Source organism: Phalangium opilio, unplaced genomic scaffold (genome assembly GCF_054372755.1).
Source record: "Phalangium opilio isolate 3A_F unplaced genomic scaffold, DU_Popi_V2 ptg000194l_1, whole genome shotgun sequence".
Lineage (NCBI taxonomy): Eukaryota > Metazoa > Arthropoda > Arachnida > Opiliones > Phalangiidae > Phalangium > Phalangium opilio.
Window position 1 is genome coordinate 1,347,025 of NW_028324212.1, and position 12,700 is coordinate 1,359,724.

The 12,700-nt window shown below is 38.3% G+C and overlaps 1 protein-coding gene across 1 annotated transcript; it reads left to right on the forward strand.

Moving 5' to 3' along the window:
• The first annotated feature begins 3,823 nt into the window (after nucleotides 1-3,823).
• On the forward strand, nucleotides 3,824-4,360 carry LOC149622615 (uncharacterized). Its single transcript, XM_089853537.1, has 2 exons — nucleotides 3,824-3,979; nucleotides 4,067-4,360. The coding sequence occupies exons 1-2, from the start codon at nucleotides 3,857-3,859 to the stop codon at nucleotides 4,271-4,273; spliced, it is 330 nt and encodes a 109-aa protein (XP_089709663.1). The 5' UTR covers nucleotides 3,824-3,856; the 3' UTR covers nucleotides 4,274-4,360.
• Nucleotides 4,361-12,700: the final 8,340 nt, after the last annotated feature.

Consider the following 12,700-nt stretch of genomic DNA (forward strand, 5'->3'; position numbering starts at 1 on the left):
CGAAGCGGGGTCAAGCCGGACCCCAAGAAAATTGAAGCAATTCTAAATATGCCCACCCCGACATCAAAGATAGAGGTTCAGCGAGCTCTGGGCGTCGTGAACTTCGTGGGGAAATACATACCACATCTTTCGGCACACACCACGCATCTACGAAGTCAAAAGAACAAGAACGTCGACGACCAGCAGATCTTACCAGAACACCACCAGGAATGGGAGCAGATCAAGAGGGTCCTAACAAACCATCCGGTATTGAAATTCTGTGACCCGGAGAAGCCCACGAAAATATCCACGGACGCGTCAAAAGATGGACTAGGCGCTGTTCTAATGCAGTTGCATGGACAGGATTGGTGGCCGGTCGCGTACGCCTCACGAACCTAAAGTCAAGCGGAAACACGGTATGCGCAAATAGAGAAAGAGAGCTTGGGACTCGTATTCGGATGCCAAAGGTTCCACAACTACATATATGGCAAGGAGCTAATTCTGGAGACAGACCATAAACCGCTGCTGGCGATGGCCAGCAGAGTGCTTGCCGAGGTACCACCTCGTCTGCAGAGGCTGTTCCATAAGTTAATGAAGTACCAGTTTAAAATCATCTTCACTCCAGGGAAGTGCCTCGTACTGGCCGACGCACTATCCCGATCTAGTCTACCAACAGGAACAGCAGAAGACGAAGATACTCAGAAGGAAGTCGAAATCCACGTAAATGCAATAGTCCAGTCATTGCCGGTGACTCAAACCATGATGGGGCGGCTGAGAGATGAAACGGCTAAAGATGAAGAACTTCAAGGAGTTATACGACAGATACGGAGCGGCTGGGAACAAAAGGGCCTAGAAGCAGCCGGTTACGCAAATGTGCAATCGGAGCTCACGGAAGCGAGTGGCCTGGTACTCAAAGGGTCTAGAATTGTGGTTCCAAAATCACTAAGAAGTCACATGCTCAAGGTAGTCCACGACGGACACTTGGGCATAGAAAAATGTCGGCGAAGGGCTCGGAAATGCATCTATTGGCCTGATATAAACAACCAGATAGAAAGCCTGTGCAAACAGTGTCCCACGTGCAACACGTATCAGTACACACAGCGGCAAGAACCATACCTCATCAGCATCATTTTCCGCATCTGTTTCTTCGGGTTCACCGCATCCCTCATCACACTCGTTCTCGAAATATACGTTGACATGTTGAAAAGTTAACATAGCGTAGCGCCTCACCTTGCCAGAATCTGACCTTTGGACTGACATTACTTCTAAAAATAGAATAGTGTCCAGAAAAGCATATCCATCACCTCCAAAATCGATTTTTGACCATTCTCGGGTCTACGGAATAATTTAAAGTATTGCAATGGTTAATAGATGTAATTAGGTCGCTACACGGTTCCCCACTGAAATTCATATAAGGTCCTTCAAGCGCGGTCCGAAAGCACCCAATGTACTTTTGTTTGTAAATAATCTTAATTAAATATTTGCATTAAGTATCAGTTTCTTATTAAAACAAACCAAAAGTAACAATCAAAACACCTTGGATCCAAAATTTAACATCTAGGGACTTTATCATTGAAAAGCCGAGAAAGAAAAACCATTATTTCTGCTCCGTTTCCATCCACATTGTGGAAGAATATTAATGGTTCGAAAGGGTATAATATTCACTTATGCCACAAATTAAAATTAACCTCGGAAAATGAGGTGAAACACGCAAAGAGTTAAACTCATCATCATGTACGAGGGAGGGCGAACTTGAGAACGAACCCAAAAACTCAAGACTATGATAACATATTTCATGAGCTTGTGGATTTCTTCCTGCAAGACTGAACCGACTACAATGTCAAATGGACCAATAATTTACGAATAGTAATTCACAAACATTAAAAAGTAATATAATTTGTTACATTCGTCAAAAACTAATAAGACTAAAAAGTGGTTGCTTAGCTTAGTGGTTTCCTAAACAGTCGACGCGACATCGATCCCGAAATAAGATTTTTCTCCAACGAAAAATAGGATCATTATCCATGCTCTGATTCCTTCCTTACTTCGGAATTTTTTTATAACTTTCGTGGTTTTAACGGGGAACAATATAGACTCGTGCCACAAAGTAAAAGAAATGAGCAAAGGATTTTCTCAGGATATCCGTCAAATTCACTCAAGAAATCCGTGGCTGCTCGTTTTGCACAAGGCGTGATCCCCAAAAGCTAAATTCTACACGCAATGAGAATACTGCGCGATTGCTATGTGCAACTCAATTGATCTCATCTCAAAGCATTTTATTCTTTAGCTATTGGTTCTCCAACAAGACTACGTAGGCTACAATGAGCAATTGAAAAGAAATAGCCATGCACGACGAAACAGCAAAATACTATAGAGCATCCTTCTTTGAAGTAAAGTAATTACAAGTTGGGAAACCGAAATAAACCTCTCCGAGTCTAGACGAGGGCTATCTACCCACTTAAGCGGATTTTCTTAAATAATTCAATAAATATAATTGATATTATTTTAATCGTCAGTAATTTACCTTCATTCTAATAGCCAATGTTAACGTTTGACTTCTAGCGTATGCCTCTTTAACAATTTTTGCAAATGCGTGAACCTTTGAAGAAAACCCCACCATTATGAGGTTAGACATTTCTCATAAGTCTAGCCGATCGCCGCGTGCATCTTAAACGATGATAATGAAGTAGATACCAATATTGCTTTCTGTGAACTGCGAACCCGGTCCGGATATGGCATATACGTTTGCTCCAATTTTCCAACTGCGAGGGTGGTGACAGACACACAGACAGACATGTCTAGTGGCACGTCATCGTCATTTGGAGAGGTAAAAAGTAACATTAGTCGTCCGTTTTCATGGTGGGAATGTTTTTCAGCGTTACTCTTATCCCGAATGTTGATCAGTTTTGGGGAGCGAAAGTTAATAATTTGTGGAATGGACTTCTAGGAATGCTTCAAAGAAATGTATAATTTAAAATATATGTTCGGAACCAAGAATTCGTTATCGATACTAAGAATATGTTAACAAGGCTTTATCTTCTTCTAAAATCCACGCCTAACGAAATTCCATGGTTTGGTTTCCACGCTGATATTATGTAAATAGCACGTTTTATCATTTCAATGCTAAATTTACGTGTAAAAATAATTAGGGCATAGTTGATTCGGAAATAAGAAGAATTGAATCTTATATTGAGATTAACTGTTACTTAACATGGGAAGATTAGTTCAGAATCCGAGTCTTACTATATTCATACAGTAATACGAGTTAGTTCTTGGTTAACTTCTTCCAATAATACTTGAGAAAACCTTTCAATACACAGGAGGGAGATTTTTCACTAATACCTTTGTACTTAACTACTGATCGCTTCAATTCCTTTCCATCTTCGCCCTCATTTTTGACTTCGAGAATCCAAATATTATTCGGAACAAACCAATCAAATGAAAACGATATTTTCTCTGTTGTCAATAAATGGGTAACTTGATTTTCCAAATTTCCATATAAAATTGTTATCAAGACGTCAAGTTTCACTTTCCCAAAATTTATCAGTCTTTACATCTACAGAATGAAGCTTTCTAATGCAGATTAAACTGAATATTCTCAGCAAAAATATACTTATTTTAGCTTTCTAATTCGTATCCATCGTGAAACTAAACTCAAAATATGGAAAAGTCAAATCTGAACTGCCCTTCTGGTTTTTGTTGCAATGCCTTCTCGGAACGAGTAAGAAGTAACAAAAGTAACACTATGAACATTTCAAAACTGAGTTCAATTTCATTTTCAGGTCCCCAAAGTTTGAATTGCAACGGCGTTTCTCGTTTTCTTTCGGTCTCGTGGAGTCTGGCGTCTTTCTTTCTTTTGGTTTTCGTATCCTCGGAAATGACTTCGCAGTTTTCGAGCAAATCGGAAGCACTTCCCTTCGACACCATCGACGACGTATTTCACTTTCCCCATGCGAAGCCTTGGTTAACCAAAAACGATGCAATTTCCATTTTCATTCAGGTCAGCTTAATATAAGAATTTCGCTTTAATTTATAGTAAATTGAAATCATTCGTGGATCTTTTCATATGTTAAAATATTCGATTTAGAAAAATGCATTGATTACCACGGCATATGCGGAAGTAATAAAGCGAGCAGATGCGAACCCGAATAATTTGTGTTACTATACAATTGACACCTTGACGGGAAACGACGACATTCATTCAGGAATTGAAAATCGGGAAATATTTGTTATTGGTTCGGATATTGTTGACTGGAATATAATCAAGACCCGGTACTCAAAGACTGGAAGTTGAAAAATGAAACTAAGCCAGCCTTTAGCGATAAACTATTGGGCGTTGTATTTCAAGAAAATCATTTCGCAAACGCTGATTAAAACCGTCAACAGAAGGTTCGTGTGTCCTTCGAAGTTTTAAGTTTATGTTTCAATTACTTTCTGTCATTTGTCAGACTGCGCCAATTGACCGAGGGCAACTGCTTGATGGATCTGAACCAGTCTTTGAAGAACGAACTGCATCCCTGTCAGATAGAGTCCGACGCCGCTAAAAAGTTGTCGGCGGCGGCGTTTGCACAGTTTAGGCATATTGGCGACGGCGCGCCGCCGGCGCGCCGTTCTATAAACCGGCGGCGGCGCTGCATACAATTTTATTGGCGGCGGCGGCGTTAGAGGCGTGTAAGTTAACAAAGAGTGATTAATGACGTATGCAGTTCTCAGTTGTGAAGTGGTGGTGTTCACAACATCAGTCCATGTTCGAAAATACTGGCTGAAATCTCTTGAAATTTTAATGTGATTTGCAAAATAATGTTTGGTATTTTTTGTGCGAAGTTTAAAATGTTTCTCTTTCCTAGCTTTTTGTAAGAACATTAAAACGAAAATTAACCATAATTTAATGGCTTAGTCTCAAACAGTCTAAATTTGTTTCCTTCAGCTTCACTGGTTCGAATCTCTTGAAATTTTAGTGAGAGGCATATTGAAAGGTGTTAAATTATCGTGCAATATTTCAAAATTTTGAAACGAATAGTTCTTTTCCTAAAATTTTCCTAAGCGACTAAATAGGTTGTAGGATTATGCACAAACAAAATTTTATTGAACTTTTTGGAAGTGAATGGTTCGTTTGAACCCTTCAATATGCCTCTCACTAAAATTTCAAGAGATTCGATCAAGTGAAACCACATAAAACTTTTAAACCGTTCGAAGACCAAGCCCTTTAATTAGGGCTAATTTTCGTTTTAATATTTATAAAAAACTATAAAAGTAAATGGTATGAAAATTTCTAAATAATAGCAAACGTTGTTTTGCACATCTCTTTAAAATTTTCAGAGATTTGAACCAGTAGTTTCAACATTCAGGCTAAATAACTGTGTTCCTCCCATAGCCGGCCTATGGCTCCTTCGATTTTTCAAGCCATAAAGCCCAAAATTACCAACACGCGCTTTTACATAGGAAAAACATTGGCGTGGGAAGCCAAATAGTGATCCAGTGGGCTGTGGTTGTAGCAAGGAAGGCAGAAATGAGCCCCAGCCAAGGCTAGGAGTCTAGATCCGTGGAGTACAAATTTATAATGACTAGAATTTTTAAACTGGTCCCTCCTCAATTTTCTTAAAAGTTCTCAATTAATAAAGTGATCCCAAGGACCTGTAACCCCCGGATTTTGAATAAAAAAAACTGGTCCGAGCAATTAATAAACTGGTTTTGGACCTGTGCTATTTCCAAGACTTGTTGGCACGCCGGCGTACGCCGGTGATATTTCGGCGTCGCGCTGATTAAAAGTACGTACGGCGGCGGCGGGGTTAAAAACTAGAAATGTGGCGGCGCGCCGGCGTACTATCGGCGGCGTCGGACTCTACTGTCAGAGAACGGAAACCCCTGATTCGTTCGTCGTCATCAACGTCCCCGCTTTCATGGTCATTTTCCGCGTCTGTTTCTTCCGATTCTCCGCATCCTTCGTCTCTCTCGTTCTCGAAATATACGTTGACATGTTGAAAACTTAACACGGTAGCGCCTCACCTTACCAGAGACTGACCTTTAGACCGACAATAGCATCTACAAAAGCTTATCCATCACCTACAAAATAAACTTTTGACCATTCAGTGGTACACTGAATATTCCTAACAACTGCATTAGTTCATAGATGAAATTCGGCCGCTTCATGGTCCATCACACAAATTCATACAAAAAAAGAAAATAATTTCATGAAAGGTCCTTCATCTCAATTGCTTAGAAGTTCAGAGAGTGAAAAAAGGGGGAAAGCAACATGAATGGGCTAAACATGACACGTCCGTCAAACTGGCGTATCTAGTCTTTCCGCTGTATTGTATTGGACTATATGTATCACTAAAAGTAATTTCAATAAAGAATTATTTCCCAAATATTAAAGAATTTGTTTTATCACAAACTATGATGAAAATTTTATGTATAGCTTTTCAAAAGGGTACCGCTTAGTATTGTAACGCATTGGAGAATTCTAGATGACACGAAATTACCAATTCAACGAAATCGATAAGCTTTCGCTATACAGAACACGAACTTTATCATCGAAAATACGAGAAATGAAAAACCATTATTTATGCTCTGTTTCCTTCAGAACTGAAGTAAACAACATTTTCCACTCATGCCACAAATTAAAAGTAAAGCTGGTAGGCTCGGAAAATTAAGGCCCGTTCATATTACCCATTTTTAGTCAGCTGACAAACCATAGACCAAAGCAGGTGACCAAAGTCAATAATACCTCTGATAATATTCAATGAGGAACAACCATCAAAACTTAATAATCAACTCGTGTTAAAAGATGGCCAAGGCCCGAAATCGTTTTTTTAGGCTTTCAGCGACAAATAAATAATGGCCGCTATTCTCTCTCGAGCTTGAAGAAAAAAACGACACGTGTCTCATGACGTAATAGTTTCGCCAATTGTGATTGGTTTGCTCCCTCTCTGACTTTAGTCGGCCCGAGTCAAATCACCGACCTACCCGATTAAAATCCGAGCTTCGATCTGACAATAGTAAGGTTGGGTGAGACGTTCATATTACCTGATTGGTCATTTCGGCTTTGTCAGATGACTAAAGTTGGTTAATCTGAACGGGCCTTAAGGTGAAACACGCGAAGAGTTTCCCAAGACTGCCCTTATTAAATGTTTGCCTGGGTGCACGCGGTTTTCGAGTATCGATCCACGCAATTTAATTTAAACTCTAAATCAAAATGCTACTGAACTTAAACATCTACTAGAGAACGCGAACCTGAAAACGGAAAGAAATAACTAAGTTTATGATAAAATGCTTAACACGTTTAAAATTTCGGAATTCTTCCTTTCATAACTGCACAAAGTACAATGAAAAACTGAGAATTCATTCACGAATAGTATTGAGTTCAAAACCAACTATACTGCCCCTTTTATTGAAGTAAGTCTTAAACATTTAATTGTAAAACACTGTGTTAGAAGCTCAAAAACTAGAAACACCATAAACTGGTTGCTTGGAAACTAACGTGTCGAGTTCCCACAAAAGTCGACACGTCATCGATCCCGAAATATGATTTTCCTCTAAAGGAATATAGGACCATTATCCTTGCTCTGATTCCTTCGCTACTTTGGAAAACTTTATTACTTTCTTGGTTTCAACGGGTTACAATACTCACTCATTCCATAAATTAAAAGCACCATACCAAAACCCCAAAAAACAAGTTCAACCGCGCAAAGGGTTTTCTCAGGAGTTCCTTCAAATTATTCGAGTGGGTGCACGCACTGAGCAAGTCGCGATCTGCAAAAGCTTCCTACACGCAATAAGAATATTGAGCGGTGGCTATGTCGAAGTACGACGCAACTTGAGAAGGGATCAAAACACCTGAATACATTCTATTACATTTCATCCTTTTGCAATTGGTTTTCCTACGTCGACTACAATTGGGAAATTAAATAGAAATAATAATGGCGCACGATGAAACAGCACAATACTACAAAGCACCCTTCATGGAAGTAAGTCTAAAGCATTTCATGATTTACTACTGTTCAAAGATATTGTTACTAGTGCAATGGCAAGGATTACCTTGAACTAAGATAATTCACTAGATTAGTTTCGGTTGTTGACTTTTATACACTTCAGCTGAGTACTTTTATATTTCTTACCAGATATCGCCATTTGTTTTTTCGAATGAACAAGGAGAGAAAACTGGCTACATGATTAAATTTCTCACTGTTCTACAAATATTTGACAATATCAAGTAATTAAGCGTAACAACATTGGTCTGCTAATATACTTTTCGTAATAACCGCAATCAGTGATATCTTTCTCAGCGTTACTCTTATCCCGAATGCGGATGAGTTTTGGGGAGCAAAAGTTAATAATTCGTGGAATGGAATGCTCGAACGAAATGTATTATTCCAAATATTTTCAGAACCAAGAATTGATGTTAACATGGCTTTAGCTTCTTTGGAATGAAATTTCATGATTTTCACGGATTTTTGTTACGCTGGTCTAATTTATATTGCACATTTTGTCAACTTAATATCAAATTTTCCCGATAAAATTAGCTGTTAGTCTTATTTGAAGATCAATTGTCACTTTATATGGAAGGATTCTTACCATATTCTTATAGTAATCGGAGTTAATTCTTATTGGTCAACTTCTTTCAACAGTAATTGAGTTAACGTTTTCAATACACAGGAGGGAGATTTTTCACTAATACCTTTCGCATTAACAAGTGATCGGCACTGATCGCTTCAATTCCTTCGCATCTTCGAACACATTTTTGAGTTTGAGAATCCAAATATTATTCGGACCAAAAAAATCAAATGAAAACGATATTATCTCTGTTGTCAATAAATGGGTAACTTGTTTTTCTTAATTTCCATAAAAAATGTAATCAGACGATTCCCTTTCTTAAGTGTACGGATAAAAGATTGCTATTGTAGATTAATTAGAATATGCCAAAACATGTTTCGTTTTGGTTTGAAGCAGTTGATTTATATTTCATACATCCAGATATTGCGGGGTCCGTTAGTGTCGTTCTGCTAATTTACATGACGGGGAAAATAAAATCTAAATATGGCAAAGTCAAATCGGAACTGCCCTTCGTGTTTCTGTTGCAATGCCTTCTGGGAACGAGTAAGTAATAAAGTAACGCTATACTCATTTGATAACTGAATTCAATTTCAATCTAAGGTCCCCAAAGTTTGAATTGCAACGGAGTGTCTCGTTTCCTTTCGGTTTCGTGGAGTCTGGCGTCTTTCGTACTATTGGTTTTCGTATCCTCGGAAATGACGTCACAGTTTTCGAGCAAATCGGAAGCACTTCCCTTCGACACCATCGACGATGTATTTCACTTTCCCAATGCGAAACCTTTGCTGGTACAAAACTCGGCATATACCAGTTTCGTTCAGGTCAGGTTGATATGAGAATTACACGTCACCTCTCATTCCCTTTAAATTAGTGTTTTTTAAATTTCTTTAGAAAAACGGGTTGATTAACACGGCATATGCAGAAGTAATAAAGCGAGCGGATGCGAACCCAAATTCGTTTTATCAGACATTTGCCTCTTTAACGATTAACGACGACATTCATTCAGAAATTGAAAATCGGCAAAAATTTATAATTTCTGTGGGTGACATTCACTGAAGAATTATCAAGGCCCGGTATGGAAAGACAGGAAGTTGCAAAATGAAACTAAGCCAGACTTTAATGATAGCCCCCGCCGTGTTGTGTTTCAAGAAACACATTTCGCAAACTCTGATCAAGACCATCAACAAAAGGTTAGAGCCTCTTTCAAAGTTTTGGATGTTTATGGTGGAACTAATTTCACCGTATTTGTAAGGTTGCGCCAACTGACCGAAGGCGATTGCTTCGACGATCTGAACCCGTCTTGGAAGAATGAATTGCATCCCTGTCAGAAAACGGAAACCCCTGATTTGTTTGACGCCATCAACGTCTTCGCTTTCGTGGTCATTTTTCGCGTCTGTTTCTTTGGGTTCTCCGCATCCCTCATCAGTCTCGTTCTCGAAATATATGTTGACATGTTGAAAAGTTAACACGGTAGCGCCTCGCCTTACCATAGTCTGACCTTCGGACTGACATTACTTCTACAATAGAATATTGTCTAGAAAAGCTTATCCATCACCCACAAAATCGATTTTTGACCTTTCTCGGGTCTACTGAATATTTAAATAACTGCAATAGTTAAAAGATGTAATTAGTCCGCTACACGGTTCCCCACTGAAATTCGTATAAGAACCTTCAACCGCGGTCCGAAAGCACCCAATGTATTTTTAGTTTCTAAATAAACTTATTTGATTAATTGCATAAGTATCATTTTCTTATTAAAATAAAGCAAAAGTAACAATCAAAACACCTTGGATCCAAATTTAAGAATCTAGGGACTTTATCATTGAAAAGCCGAGAATGAAAAAACCATTATTTCTGCTCCGTTTCCATTAGAACTGAAGTAAACAAGATTAATGGTTCGAAAGGGTTTAATATTCACTCATGCCACAATTTAAAAGTAACCCCACAAAGGCTCGGAAAATAAGGTAAAACCGCAAGCTAATTTAAACTCGCCATCAAAATAATACTGCAGTTAAACATCCACTAGTGAGCGCTAACTTGAATACGAGTTTAAGGAAAAATACTACATACGTTTTTAATCTCTAGTTTTTTTTGCATAACTGCACCAAGAACAACGAATAGTAATCAGTTTAAAACCAACAATCCTGCCCCTTCAATTGATGTAAGTCTTAAACTTTTAAGTGTAAAATACATTGTTAGACGCGTCAAAAACTAGCGACACTAGAAAGTGGTTGCTTAGCAACTAACGACTCGAGTTCCCACAAAGGTCGACACGTCATCGATCCCGAAAAAAGATTTTCCTCTCAATGAAGGTAGGACCATTATCTTTGCTCTGATTCCTTCGCTACTTTGAAAAACTTTATAACTTTATTGATTTTAACGGGTTTCAATATTCACTCATGCCACAAATTACAAGTAACATACGAAAACGAAACCCCGAAAAACAAGTTCAAACACGCAAAGGGTTTTCTCAGGATTTCCTTCAATTTATTCTAGTGACTGCTCGCTTTGCGCAAGACGGGATCCCCAAAAGCTAAATTCTACACGCATTAAGAATACTGCGAAGTGGCTCTGTCGGAGAACGGGGCTACTTGAGAAGAGACCAAAATACATTCTAAAATATTTCATTCTTTCGCAATTGGTTCTCCTTCGAGACTGATTAAAAACTGATAATAATGCACGTCGAAACAGCAAAATACTACAAAGCAACCTTCATGGCAGTAAGTTTAAAGCATTTCATGATTTACTACTTTTCAAAGATAATGTTACTAGTGCAATGGCAAGGATTTCCTTGAACTACGAAAATTCACTAGATTATGTTCGCCCGTTGTCTTTCATACACTTCAGCTGAGCCCGTTATATTTTTACCAGTTATCGCCATTTGTTTATTTGAATGAACAAGGAGAGAAAACGGGCTACATGATTAAATTCTTGCATGTTCTACAAACACTCGACAATATCAAGTAATTTGCGTAGAGTTAGTGGTGCTTTTATGGTACTCATAATAACCAGAATCATGGAAATGTTTTTCAGCGTTACTCTTATCCCGAATGTAGACAAGTTTTGGGGAGCGAAAGTTAATAATTCGTGGAATGGAATGCTAGGAATGATCGAAAGAAATGTACAATTAAAAATATATTCTGAACCAAGAATTCATTCTCGATACTAAGAATATGTTAGGCTTTAGCTTCCTAGAAATGAAATTTCATGGTTTTGTTGTATTTGTCATTTTAAGGTTTAATTTTCATGGAAATAATTAGGGTTTACTTGATTCGGAAGACACGGAGTCTTTCGGTTTAGAATCTGAGTTTTTTCATATTCTTATAGCAATACGAGTTAGTTCTTGGTCAACTTCTTTCATTAATAATGGAGTTAACGTTTCCAATACACAGGAGGCAGATTTCGCAATAACTCCTGTGTTCGAAACAAATGATCGTTTCCATTCCTTTCCATCTTCGCACCCATTTTGGACTTCAAGAATCAAAATATTATTCGGAACAAACCAATCAAATGAAAACGACATTTTCTCCGTTGTCGACATATGGGTAACTTGTCATTCCTAATTTTCATATAAAATTGATATCAGGCGTAAGTTTCACTTTCCTGAAGTTTACCAGTAAACCGGATCTAGCTTTCTATTGTAGATTAAACTCTCTGGAAAAATATGTTTCGCTTGATTTATAATTTTATCCATGATGAAACAGTGGTCTAAAGTTTTTGATATTTAATATATCTAGATAATTGTGTGGTCCGTTGGTGTCGTTCTGCTGATTTACATGACGGGGAAACTAAACTCTAAATACGGCAAAGTCAAATCTGAACTGCCCTTCATGTTTTTGTTGGAATGCTTTCTGGGAACGAGTAAGAACTTTAAGAGAAGCGATATGCTCATTTCATAATTGAATTCAATTTCAATCACAGGTCCCCAAAGTTTGAATTGTAGCGGAGTCTCTCGTTTTCTTTCGGCCTTGTGGAGTTTGGCGTCTTTCGTTCTATTGGTTTTTGTATCTTCGGAAATGACGTCACAGTATTCGAGCCAATCGGAAGCACTTCCCTTCGACACCATCGACGATGTATTTCACTTTCCTAATGCTAAACCTTTACTGATGAAAAACACGGCACAATTCAATTTCATTGAGGTTAATATAAGAGTTACGCGTTACTTTCTCAT